General features: G+C 49.4%; 1 protein-coding gene across 1 annotated transcript; it reads right to left on the reverse strand.

Annotated features, from left to right (window-relative positions):
• Positions 1 to 941: 941 nt before the first annotated feature.
• On the reverse strand, positions 942 to 8,211 carry XPA (XPA, DNA damage recognition and repair factor). The gene is made up of 6 exons (XM_061468769.1): positions 7,838 to 8,211; positions 7,282 to 7,407; positions 5,098 to 5,203; positions 3,329 to 3,494; positions 2,562 to 2,679; positions 942 to 1,165 (listed from the first exon to the last, which is right to left on the reverse strand). The coding sequence occupies exons 1-6, from the start codon at positions 8,022 to 8,024 to the stop codon at positions 1,017 to 1,019; spliced, it is 852 nt and encodes a 283-aa protein (XP_061324753.1). The 5' UTR covers positions 8,025 to 8,211; the 3' UTR covers positions 942 to 1,016.
• Between the last annotated feature and the right edge of the window lie 5,033 nt (positions 8,212 to 13,244).

A 13,244-nucleotide genomic window follows, 5' to 3' on the forward strand; every position in this document is an offset into this window, starting at 1 on the left:
GGGGGCTGGCGGGGAAACCCTCCTCTGCCTACCGCCTCCCGGCTGCAGGGCGGCCGGGCCGGGCTGGGCAGGGCCGGGAGCCGGTGCTGCCCGCCGGCCGTGAGTCAGCGCCCAGCACACACCGGCCCTGCAGACGAAGTACGGGGCCCAGCGCAGCGCCGGCACCGGCCTTCTCCCGAGGTGCCCCGGTCCCAATGGTGGGGGGAGGCCGGTCACCGGGCGCTGCCTGCCCGGAGGCGGCAGTGAAGGCTCGTTCAGGGACCATCGCCACCTGCCCACCCCCGGCTCCGGCACCTCTGCCTTTAGCGTTTCAATTCACAGCCGCGGGGGCCCGGGCTCCCCAGAGCCTCCGGAGACTTCGCAGGTTTTTGCAATGTGCATAATAGCAAACAAACGCAGAGCGTGTTCCCTCACTTCAGTCGTTTCCATCAGCATTCCACAACAGCTGTGAAGATCCGAAATTTGCACCTGAAAGCAAATCCACCCTCCATTGAAAGCAAACGGTTGGGTGCACTTAAGAGATCTACCTTGGAATGCCACTTCCCTTCTGCCCCGAGGAAAGGCATTTACCCTTTTCAGTTGCAAATTTCGGACAGAGCTGCCGTGTGAAAGCAGCCTTGGTCTCTGGCCCGAAACTTAGGGGGGTAAAACGCTGTAGAGGATACTGCTAACAACTCTCCCTTATGAATCACGCCGAGACGTGTCAGAACCTCCCCAGAGCAGGCGCCGTTCCTCTTGGGAACGCTCGCCTTTAATAGAGCCGAATCTCCCAGCTTAGGTCTCCCACCAGCAGGGAAGTTGCTGTATCGGCCAGATGCCCCCTCCCCCAGTAACAGCAAACCGGACCAGCCAGATCGAGCGTAAAACCCAACGCGTATTGTTTCTGTACTGAGCTGCTTACAACCAATGAACCCCATTCCTCAGAGAATTCGGCAAAAAGCTTGTTCATGATCAGCATTTATTTGACTTCGATACAAAATACAATTAAAAAGATAACTGGGGGGGAATGATTATCACTACATCTTCTCGTAAGTTAATTCATGGCCACATGCAGTACATGTCTTTTTATAGGTAGATTCGTCAATGTTTTCTTCTGGTCCATACTCATGTTCGTGGATGCTGGCTTTTTTCTTCCACAGACTACTCCTCACGGCACGGCGGAGTTCTGTTGGGAAATACAAGAAATTTTAAGGATTTGGTAAATCTTAAGCAACAGTTAGTAACACTCAAGCTAAACAGGACTAGAGATGCCAATCTGCGTGTTGCCTGTTTTCCATACATTTTGGTGAGAATCTGCTACTGCAGGAACAAGCTCTGACTTGCCTGGCAACCTTTGCCTTGTTTGCATCTTTTAAAGGAGGAGAACTAGCCTGACAACGCTGCCTCACAGGGGAAGATTTTCCACACGAAATACATACACGTTGCCCTCTGCCTTTTTACACAGAGCCATTCCAAGGTATCCAAGAGGGGTCAGTGCAACGCAGAGTTTTCGCAAGAACACCCGATTTGTTTTCCCCGGGCAGGGCAGAGCACTTCTCATTCTGGTCACAGCAAGCCTCCTGGATGAGCTGGCACTCAGCTCCAGGCCCAGTGCTGTGAGCTGCACCGCAGCGAAGCCGGCGGGTTCCAGGCGAGCAGGGCCTGCCGAGCCCGGGATGCTTCTCCGGATGTTGCAAGCACACGGAGCAGCACAACGCCGCCACGTCGGAGCCAAGCTGCTCGGGCTGCACACCCCGTCATGTTTAGGCCTGTGCTTGTACTCTGATCCGGCATCTTGGCTACACCGAGGCCTGGTCCCCCCATGCACCACAGCCAGCCCCGCAGAGCACAGCACAGCCGGGTTATTTGCTCAGCCTCACGCTGGGCCCCTGCCAGACAATACCAGTACAGCCAGCCTGAGCTCTCCCTGAGACTGCCGACGAAGAGAGAAGCACAGATGGGCGGCACAGACACCATGGTAAGCCACAGCTCTTATGAAGGAGCACGTGGTCTTCTTAAGATTTCAGCATGTCTGTGCTCAGAGTACTTTTAAGAAGTTCCACTCTCTTAAATACTAATTTTTCAGGGAAAAAACAAGGATAATGAGAAGTAAAACCAGCAGCTGGGGATGCTGTGAACAGTGGGAAAAGGCATTTTCGATGTTCATTTACATTTACTCCACCTGAAAGCACATGCATGACAGAATTATACCCCACCGCCACAAAAATCCAGTCTCCCCAAGTCAGAAAACATAACCATCTATGGCACATTTTGGGTCATAAGAAAAAAAAACATTTAAAGCATCATAATGAACCACTGTAGTTGATTTCTCTCACACCATGCCCACAGGACAAGAGGGTAATTCAGGTTGGAAAGGACCTCAGCTCCCTACCAGAGGTCCAACCCTCTGCCCAAAATAGTCAGCTATGAGGTCAGACCAGACTGCTCTGGGCTTACCCACACAGCTCCTGAAAGCCTCCATTTTGCCACACAAAGTATTCTGAATACTTTCATCAGATGCAGAAACAAATTTAAGCAGAACTGTACTTCAGGTACTGCAATATGTAAGTTTATCTCTTTACCTTTAACTTTCTTATCAAACTTCTTCTGTTTCATCTTCTCTCTGTTGCCACGGCGCAGTTCCTTTGCTTCTTGCAATGATTCTTCACTACCCCAGACTTCAAGGGAACGCTTGATTACCTACAGGATGGACAAAAATGTTTCTTTTTGCCCTGAAATTATAAAAGTAAACTATTCTAACTCACAAATGTAATTCTTTTCCCCTACACCAGCCAACCCTATCTTGCCTCAGCCTCCCATCTCTCACTTTTGACTGCAAACCTGCATTCCTTCCACAGTAAGAGGCAACACTGATTTTTAGTATTAGTAAATGAAACAATTCAAACCCAGCTCTAATTTTGCACATATTCCACTAAAGCAGAAGCACACCTACAAAAGTAGCAAACAAGAGCCCTGGAAAACCTACTTGCCTTTCCTGCTGCCTCTGAGGGGAGAGCTGCAAACACGAGGCCACAGCTACAAAGGACTGCACACAGCAGCAGCTGCCCCACACCATTTCAGCCACTGAAAGGCCATGTGCTTCATGACCTGCAGCTATGCACACCACCGGGTTGTGGGCCATGAACATCTTTACAATGCTCCCAAATCATAGACAATTCCATGAATTTGGACCACAGCTCTTTAACTATACAGAAAATTTACCCCAGCTACCCAGAATATACTTAATTTTGACAAAGTCATTCAGAAATCAGAACCAAAGCGACAATATTTTGGCTAACAAAGTTGTAAGAAGGTAAAAAGAGTTCTGAAATACACTAAGTTTCTGTACCTGTGGTTTTAAATAAAGTTTCATGTCACCCCATCGTGAATTATGAGGGTTTTTCTTCACAATGAATCTGAGCACTGGTTCCCTCTTATCCAAATCACAGTCTTTAAGAAGATACTCTTCTTTTGCTTCTGTCCTTGTTATAAGCCTGTGCTTATCTTCAGTGTCTCTGGAAGGCAAAAAGCTGCACCTGAAAGCCCTGTTATTAACATCTAAATCCCCACCATTTCTAACATTCCTGAAATACAGGCTGCCCTCATCCACTCAGTTTTTTATGTATGCAAATAACTTCAGATTCCGACAATCTACAGCTAAACTCCAGGCTGGGTTTACAGAAATTAAGTTCTCCCATTTGAGCACACATAGGCCGAGAAGCCTGTTTTTCTAGAAGTGCTTTTCTTATACATTCTTACAAGAGGGAGTAGCTGAAATTTAAAAAGCATGGATAATTTTAGGTATTCGCCTAACCCAGATGCAACTCAAGAGGAAAAAAGCATAAGCCTGACACAGGGTCAAAAGAGAAAGAATACATAATGCAAGACAGGTCAGATCACCTGAGAATATACACACCCCATATGCTTCTAGATCCCAGAATCAGATTAGCAACACAGGCAGTGCACTCGCTTCCAAATGCAAATAGGCAGAGGAGCCATGCAATAAAGACTTTAGATTTTACCAGTCAGTGAAAAACTCTGCAGCCACAGCAACATTCATGAGTTAATAAAAAAAAAAACCCTACATTTACGCAATCCTGACTGAAGTGTAACTTGAATTGCTCGAGCCGGAACAATCTGCCAAACAGTAATTGCTAGCAACGGCCATCAAGGAAACGCTGCTGCCAATGCAGCTTTACTAGAATTCGAAGTGCACCGTAAAAGCTAATGCAGCAACGAATCGCTAGTGCTCAGCTGCAATAGCTCCGACAGAAAACCACTCCTCAGCCTCAGAACCCTCTGCTTGACAAGCTCCATCCACCCACTTTATCGTGGAGACAGCACTTTGCCTCTAATGACTGAGCTGCCCACACCATGTGCACACCCTGGCCGCTCCCTGTAGTAAGCAGGGAAGCTCTCAGAACAAACTCCCAGCTGCTATCTTTGGTTTTTTTGTGTGTTTTTTTTTTCCTCCCCCATTCATTCTGACACTAATGGCTGGTTGGCTGCTGCTTCAGAGTCCGTTTCACTACCCGCTTATCTCTGCGGCTTTTGGAGCATTTTCTGTTTGAGATAAGTGTCTTCTGCCCAAGGTCGAACTCCTGCTTACCGTGCAGCTCAACCCGCTAACATCGCACGGGGATTCTGCCCTTTGGCCCCCTGTTCCCGGCTCTCTTGTGCTGATCAAAGTACTAACTTTATTCAGGTTAATTCCCGAAGACTGCAAATACTCTCCTAATCCCCGCACTGCTTCAGAAAGGGGTTACTCTGCGTTCTATCAGCATTTTGCATAGCCGTGGTCTGCCACACCGAACACATTTCCATGCCGACAAGCACGCTTTATCGCCCTCTAAGACACCATCTTTCCACCACGGTAACGCCAAAAACCCACCGATGTTCCTTAACCCCGACGCAGGCTCACGAGACAGTGCGCTGTTCTTCACTCCCATAAGGGGAAATACAGGTAATCCCACAGCCCCCGTTTACTTTTTAAGTATTTAAAATTACTGATAAACGTCTCTCTGCCGACAGCTTCTTTGATTAATCAGCACATTTGTAATTAACTCTATCATAGCTAGCAATCTTTACATAAAGTTTTCTTCTGATTATTTGCAATACCTGCAATTATCACATGTTGCCCAATCAAAGTGCTGCATAAGGTACGAATCCATGAATTCTTTGCCACAGTCTCCACAGATAAGATAGTCAAATTCTAGTACAGGTGCTAATGGAAAAAGAAATTTTTTTTGTTTTTAGGGAACTGCAACATTAAAAGCCAAACATCTGGAATTGGTATTACAGACAACTTTACTAGAATTTACATTATAGAGGTATTTGTTACAGACTAGTTTCACTCCTCTACTGAAGTTTTCCCCGACAGATACAAGTACAAATTAAAACCCATTATCATTTAATTCTGTCTCTGCCGGTGTTATTTTTGTTCTTGCTGGAAGGTTAACTATACAAAGTATTCGACTTCAACATTTAAATGCACACATTTGTTTCAAGTTATCCATTGTTAAAAAATAAAAAAAGAAAAAAAAACAACAAAACCCTCCCCGTTTCCTCATGAAGTGCTTCATATCCCCTCCTACAGCTTCCTCCATTCTGGCCCTCCAAAATACGCCCCGATTTTGAGAGGACGTGCAGGCAGTAACAGGAGGAAGCAGAGAAGGGGATGCAGTTTGAAGAGGGTGGCATGAGCAGGAAGTGGCGCTGGAGCAGCACTGGTATCATAGTCCTCTCAGTCTGCTCCAGTTTTTTTCCTAGCTCAGCCACACCTGCCTCTCCCCTCAAAGAGCTCAATGGAGGCCATGGGATAGTTGCAAAAGCTCTTTCTTGTCTGTTCCGGGTGGCAGAAACGGAGGAGGATGGCCAGAGAGCTGCTAGGAGTGGAATGGGGATGGAGCTCCACTACAATCCTCTCCCCAAGCCCTCTCAGCACTGCTCCAAGCCCAGACTCATTTCACTGCCAGCTACCGCTGCTGGACGCATCCTCGCCGGGCAGATCACCTCCAGCGTCATCGCCATCCGCTTTACGTTCCGTGGGACACCGAGAAACACCGCAGCTATGAGAATCGCTCCTCTAGCAGTAACATTGTAATTCTAACAAAAATTCTAACATTTTTATACAATTTCACGCGCTAGAAGTGAGGCAATGCTGCAGAATTTTAACAATACCTGAAAAATAAGATTAATGCTTGATATGCAGCACCATACATTTTTAATTACGGTTGCATTTATAGCAGATTCGGTCTAACAAACGCGACATTTTATGCCAATTCAGCCCCGCAAGCGACAGGGGGGGATGCTCGGTACTTCACATAGTCATGCTCTTACATCACATTTCATCATTTCAGGCAGTACTCCCGACCGTAGAGGCATTTTATTAAGACAATGACATCAAGAATTACACAGCAAAAAACACCTCCCCCCGTGCAAAGGCATCCCAGATCCATTAAATTTATTGTTAAACATTTATACCTCAAAAGAAGTAAAACTGCTCATAATTTACAAGCTTAATGAATCTGGTGGCGATTTCTAACAAAGAGATACTGCACCAATAGCCCCGCAGCCGATTCAGAGCAGAACAAAGCAAGACAAAGGCAATCCCAGAGAAGAAACTGGGTCTATTTTGGGATCCTTACTTCTCCATTTGCTCTCTGGAGGGAGAATATCACTGGACAATGTGTTGAAATCCCCCACCAACCGATCAGCAATTTGGCGTCGGAGTACGTTTTATAACGCTAAAACCTGGCACTGCAGCAGTGCTCTCAGCATAAACGCCATCAACCTCTAAATTCCCAAAAACCAACGAAATCCCGCGGATTCACACTTACTTTGCTCTCAAAATTCCAATTCCCGAAAGAAATCGTAGAAATAAGGCTTATCGAAGAAAAAAAAAAAAAAAAAAAGAAACGTGCTATATATACCCAAGGGCACTGGCTGTGTCCCACTTCCGCGGCTTAAAATTCTCCATTTTTAATTACCGCGTGCTTAATGCTGAAAGAATTCGGACGCGCCAGGAATTCAGCACATCCAGAAAGGGGGAACGAAAAATAGGGAAGGAAGGGGGGAGAAAAAGCGAAAGAAAAAAAAAAAGAGAAAAAAAGAGGGGGAGAAGAAAGGGGTGGAAAAAGCCCGGGAAAAAGAGAAAGGCGCCCTCTCTCCCGCTCCCTCCCGCCCATGCCGCCGCTCGCTGCTGCCCCCGCTCCTTCCTGCCCTCCCGCGCCAGCCCCGCGCACTCGGCGCCGCCTCTTTCCTGCTCCGCTCCCTCCCCCGAGGGTCTCTGGCTTTTTTTACCGGGGGGATGCACGATTTTCCCGGCGCCGCCGCCGGGCCCTTCCTCCAGCTCCTCCTCCTCCTCCTCCAGGAAGAAGCCCCCTCCCGTATCGACGACCTTGGCGGGGGCCCTCACCCGCTGGCCGCCTGCGGAAGACAAACGAGACGCCGCGTTAAGTGCCGCGGCTGGAGCCGCCGCCAGCAGAGGGCGCGCCTGCGCACCCCCCTTCTTCCCCCACACCATTCCTCTCTTCTCCCACCCCTCCCTCCCACCCCCCCCACCCCACCCCCCCCGCGCGCGCGGAGCCGGGGGCCCGGCGCGCGCATGCGATGGACCTCCTTTTTCCCCCCTCCCCCCCACCCAGCAACGTGGGGGAAGGGAGGGGGCCCTCGCGCCTCTCGGTTTACCCCCATTCACCCCCACACCTCCCGCGCTCCCCTTTCCCCCCCCCTCCCCGTTTCCTCTCCCGCCGGCACTAAGCGCGCCCCCCCCCCCCCCCCCCCCCTTCGCCCAAGGAAAGAGAGAAGGGCGCGGGGAGCTGCCCGGCGAAGCCGGAACAGTCCAGCGCCGTCCGACCTGCGGCAGGATAGGGCCGAGCCGCCAGCCGCGCCTGCCGCAGTGCCAGCGCTCGTTGCCGGTTCCGTTCCATCTTCGCCAGCGCTGCCGTCGAAAGTGACGGTCGCTCGGCCGATGCCGCCGAGGTCTCCACTTTCTCAGCCGTAGCGACGGGTGCGGGTGCTGGTGCCGGTGCCGCGCCCGCCATGGCGGCGGAGGAGGCGCGGAGCGCCGCGGATGCCCCCCTTGCTCCGACAGCCGCGACTCGCCCTTCCCCTCGCACGAGTCGCGCCGCACTGCGCCGGCGCACAGCGCGAGGCGGGGGAGGGGGCGAGAGGGGCGAGGCCCTCACGCATGCGCGCAGCCGCTGCCTCGCCTCCCCGCACCGCCACGGCGGACCCCGCCTCTCCGCCGCGCGGGGCGTGCCGGGATCCGCGGCGGGTGGGGGGGGTTGCAAAGGAGGGGGGGAAGGGGTGCGCGGAGCCTGGCGGGGGGGGGGGGGGGGGGGGGCTGCGTGGCGTAAGGCCACGAGGGGCTGTGGGGGGGGGATGTCCGGGCAAACGGACGGGGCGTCCGAGGGAAGGGGACGAGGAGCGGGGACCGCCGCAGCGGCGGACCCGGTTTTGGGTCCCAGTGCGGGTATCGGGGTGGGGTGGGGAGGGGGAGGGGAGCCATGACCCTGCGATTTCCGCGCTGGGCCGCGTGTGCCGCTTCGAGCGCTTTCTGCAGCACCCCCCGCTGCGGGCTTGGGCAACCCTGTGGAGAGAAAAAAAGCAGACACCGCACCGCCCGTTCCTCCCTTCCCCCCGCCCGGCGCGGCGGCAGGAATTCCTGAGCAGCGTCACCCGCCAGATCCCCCCTTTGTCCGCCTCCCCGCGCCCTCCGCAGCGGCCCCGCAGCGCGCCGCGTCCCGGCTCCGCGCCGGCCGGGATGCCCCGGTTTTCCACGCGCGCGCCATTCCCCGTTCCTCTGCCCGCAGACAGCGCGGCCCCGGTTCCCCCGGGCGCGGCCGCGGCAGCGCCTTGCCGGGCCTGCCCGAGCAGCTCCCGAGCACGTTTTTCAGCCCCGAAAAAAAAAAGGCACTGAGCTGGTTCGGCGGCTGCTCGGGAGACCGGGTGACCCGCGCTGCGCTCAGCATGGCACCGGCGGACTCGCTTACCGACATTCCCGCCGCTACCTTTAATGGTTGCGCGTGATGCGAGAGACCGGAGAGAAGAAATGCAGCCTGTAGCCTTCCTTATTGATGAGATACACGTAAATGGCTTTGTCATGCAAATGTGGCTCTAAGCCACTTTCATATAAAGCCAGCTTAATGCCCAACAGCCAGTGACCCTCCCTCGTCCGTTAGGCAGCGCCTGCCCCGTCCTTGAAGAAACAGGGACGGCGGCGCTGGGGCAGATGTTGGCTCCGGCCACCATGCCGAAGTGGTGTGACCTTACAGCGCTGAAAGGAATCGTGTCCCTGTAGTCCTGCCCTCCCCACACCCCAAAAATAAGGCCTTTCTCTTTCACGAAACGAGTTTTCCTACCAATCCGTCCCCGCTGCCCTCAGAAAACATCCCTAGTGCTTCTCGGTCCCGGTCCTCCCTGCTCGCAGCGACTACCCGGCTTAAGCCGGGCTTCTGCTATGCCGAAAAACACATTTTGATTTCCTTTGCAGGCTGGTACTAACTTTAGGCAGCAGCCGGCAGAGTGTGCTGTGAACGCTGCAAAAAAGACACCCCACTTCTGGGAATTTTTTAAATATACGTACATATGTATATATATTTAAACGCGGATGAAGACATCTTAAGTGGTTCAAATATCTGCATGAGCAGTTGGTAGTTCCTCCTGTCAATTACAATACTGGTCTCGTCACAGATCACAGAACCTCCTCCTTAAAAATTAATAGCCGAGTCATACTAAACTGCCTGCTTCCAGCAAGATAGCTTTTCAGTGTTTGTGCAAAGTTGGAAAGTCGCCACAATGAACGTGTCCGGACACCTTTCACGGTCACAGAGAAGGGTCTGCAGCACGAGGTGTTTAATAGATGAAAATTCAAATTGTAATCCTGGCCTACCGGAAGCAGCTTACGAAATGGAGCAGCATGAGCATACATTTCTGCAGCCTCATTACGCTCTCCTTTGGACTTACCGACGGTAGAGTTACAGAGAAATTAATAAATGCGTTAGAAGTAAGTAAAATAGAAATAGTTTTAAGCAAAATGTTTACTACGTGGCTTGGAAAGTTTCTGCTTGAAAAGTAAACACAACTTATCTGTGGATTCCTGATTTTATTCGGGTGTCAGTCTTTTCTCCCTGGGCTCTCTATGAGTGGAAATTTCGGGAATAATGAACTTTTGAGTTGTGCTTAGGGGTTAACAAACAGTTCATTCACAAACCAAAAACTGAAACTGTGTTAAATTGAAGTCAAGTTTGGGACACTCTGTGAGGGATTTAAGTGCAGAAGGTCGTTATTAATTACGCAAACAAACTGAAAATGAGAATTAGAAGGCAATCAGAAGACATAAACACAAGCAGATTCAGAGGCAAGGCACTCAAACAGAACTGGCACTGGGCAGCAGCTATCTGTGCAGTGCACTAGCGCTTTATTGAGTGAAACCGTTTTAGAAATTTATGCTGAAGGGCCTTTTTTTTTTTTTTTTCCCTGGCTTTTTCTCAGGGTCATTACGACTGAGCAATCACAGCAGAATATTCTCCCCATCTCTGCTTCAACTAGAATGAATCAAATACAGTGCTTCTAATTTTCATGGTCATGAGAAGGTAATAAAATAATAATTATGCATTAGCGAGGGGTAACAAGACTATCTCACATGCACTACTCTGCTCATGGAATAATACCCATATTTAATACTAAACACACATCGCTCAGCGGGTGTACATGGTGTACATGATTTAATAATCATAATGTTACCTGTGTTTTCGGTAGTTTTTCAGGTGCTGCATGCCAAGTAATACTCGATATTACTTGGCTGCTGGTAGCCATGAATTAAAAAGTAGCTTTCATTAATTGGCAAGTGGAGACATGCATTATTTCATAGCCACAGAGAACAGCATCAGTGTGAGTAGTTGAGTGCAGGGAGGCAGCTTAGCAGTGCTTGGCAGCTCATCCTCCCTTGGAGAAAATGGCGACCAGCAAGACAAGAATGTTTGCTGACTACACAAAACTTTCTCAAGTTAGCAGGGGTGAGGGTCATCTTTAAAGAATGTGGGTGACTCGGCAGTAAAAGCATAGATTAAATACAGGGTAGATAAATGCAAGATGACGTATGTGCGGAAACCTAGACCTAACTTTACAGAAACAATAGCGATATCTGAAATGGCTCCTTGCCTCTCAGGAGGGGGACTCTCTGTGGCCAGCAGAAACACTAGCTTGGTGTTTGGAAAAGCAAGGCACGTTTTAAGGAAGGGGACAGAGAACAAAACAGGGAACATATTTATGGCATTCTACAGATCTGTGGTGAGTTCGCACCATTAGAGCTGTGCCTGGTTGTGCTTCCTGCTTCTTAGAAAGGAAACACTGGAACAGGATAACAAGGATGCTCGGCTATCTGGCTTTGTGTCCCTTGAAAGGAACAATAAAGTAGGCTCAGAGTTCTCACTCAAAAGAAATTGCTGAGGAAGGATATGCCTACGTAACTTGGAGAGGGTAGGCAGCAACTGGCTTTTTTTGAGTACAAACCATCAGATTTGTGGTAGTGGGAGAACAAGAGGTGATGGTTCTTCAAGCAGTCACATGGGAGTGGATGTGAACAGTGCCTTTCCAAATGGCACACTGGGTACAGGGTGTTTCTCTCAGGAAATCCCCAGAGCTAAGAGCAGTTGGAGGCTGTGGGAGTGTTGCAGAAGAGGTATCTCATGTATTTCCCTTGTATTCCTTCTTCCCTTGGTGTTCCCTTGTGGAGGAAACAGGAAGTTGGGCTGAACCAGTTCACCATCCCAGGCAGTACACCTCTTCCTCTGTATTCACTCAGGGTCACACTGTAACTGATACTTAAACACCTGGAGCCACTTAATAGGAAGTAAGCATGTGTGATGGGATCTTTCAAGCCAGATTCAATGTTCATCTGTACCAGGAGTTACTTACAGAGCAGCTGCAGGGCTGTGTATTTTTCCATTTGGCCTCATGATACACTTATTTCTCTGCGTACACAAAGTCTTAACAGCAGTCTGCATACAGTTGCATTGCCTACTACCAAACCATCTTTGGCCTCCCTCAGTAAAAATATTTGTTCCATGAGAAACAGATCTAACAAAGTCTTACTTTTCTATAGGTTTGTCTTCTGCAGGGAGTGGCTGTGGAGAAAAATCTCTTTGCTGCTCTCCTCCCCCCCCCCCCCCCCCCCCCCTTTTCCCTCTCCTTCTCCCCCTGATGGCTCAGAGGGTAGCATCAATTTTAGCTGCATTTGAATTCTGTAGCCAGCAACTGACCATCCAATACACTCAGGCTGTTGGCTGCTGCCTCTCAGCATGACTAAGACATTGGATTTTGCCCAGGGATTTCAAATGCTTTTATGCGAGAGAAGAGTTCAGTTGCATCCTTAGAGATGCGAAGCAAAAGACACCGTGTCCTTTGTGATTGTATTCCCATCAGGTTTTTAGTTTGATACACCCATTTCTTACATTACCTTAAGCAAATAGATTGCAAAGTGTTGCTGGCTTCTTGGTGAAAAAGAAGCATGTGACCTGGGAAAGATGAGGAAACTTGTTAAAACCAGAAAGTGCACCTGCTTGGATTTGTATGTCCTCCTCCTAAATTCACCTATGCTGTAGCTCATGGATCAGAGATACACGTGAGTCATCCTGTTGGGCAGAATGGGACATGCAGAGTAAATTAAGTTTGCCATCTCTGTGAGATTTTCTCCTTTGCTTACTACCTGTAGGAGGGGATTTTCATGGTAATGTGACCTGTCTTCACGCTCCATTTATCATCTCCCAGTTGATGTATATAATCTTGGTTGAGCAGATAGATAATGGAGGAAACACGTAAAGTGTTGAATGCTTGAGCAACAGATCTGAAAAGAACAGGTAGGCAAGAATTGAAGTGCAAATGATAAAGACAAAAATTGGCATTCTTCCCTGACAGAAGGTCTTAATGCAAGTTTGTTATTATTTTTTTGTTACAAGAGATGTCAGAATGTGAAATTACAATGTAAATATCTTTTATTTGCTAGCATTGTACATGACTTTTGTGTTTTATTGCTTTTACTGAATAGTACTTTAATATGTTTGCTTTTAATATAAATAGAAAACACTGGTTTCACATCTGTGAACAGGAAAATGTCAAGGCATGATGAAAAAAAAAGCTGCTTTTTACTGTTTCAGAGATCGCCACAAAGCTGCAGGCTTTTGTTGTTGATTGCCAATCCAAAAAGAGAAATCGTCCTTTGCTGTTTTACCAGGAAAATGATCTTCCTCTTCCTTGTGCAT

This window comes from Pezoporus flaviventris, unplaced genomic scaffold, assembly GCF_033815535.1.
Source record: "Pezoporus flaviventris isolate CSIRO_AGI_PZ_B2104156 unplaced genomic scaffold, CSIRO_AGI_Pfla_v1 ptg000050l, whole genome shotgun sequence".
Taxonomy (NCBI): Eukaryota; Metazoa; Chordata; class Aves; order Psittaciformes; family Psittacidae; genus Pezoporus; species Pezoporus flaviventris.

Coding starts and splice junctions, on each gene's coding strand:
- XPA (XM_061468769.1), bottom strand. CDS start 8,024: ATGGCGGGCGCGGCACCGGCACCAGCACCCGCACCCGTCGCTACGGCT. Junction 5,204..7,281: donor GAAAATCGTGCATCCCCCCG/GTAAAAAAAGCC, acceptor TTTTTCCATTAG/CACCTGTACTAGAATTTGAC. Junction 3,495..5,097: donor GCAACATGTGATAATTGCAG/GTATTGCAAATA, acceptor TTTGCCTTCCAG/AGACACTGAAGATAAGCACA.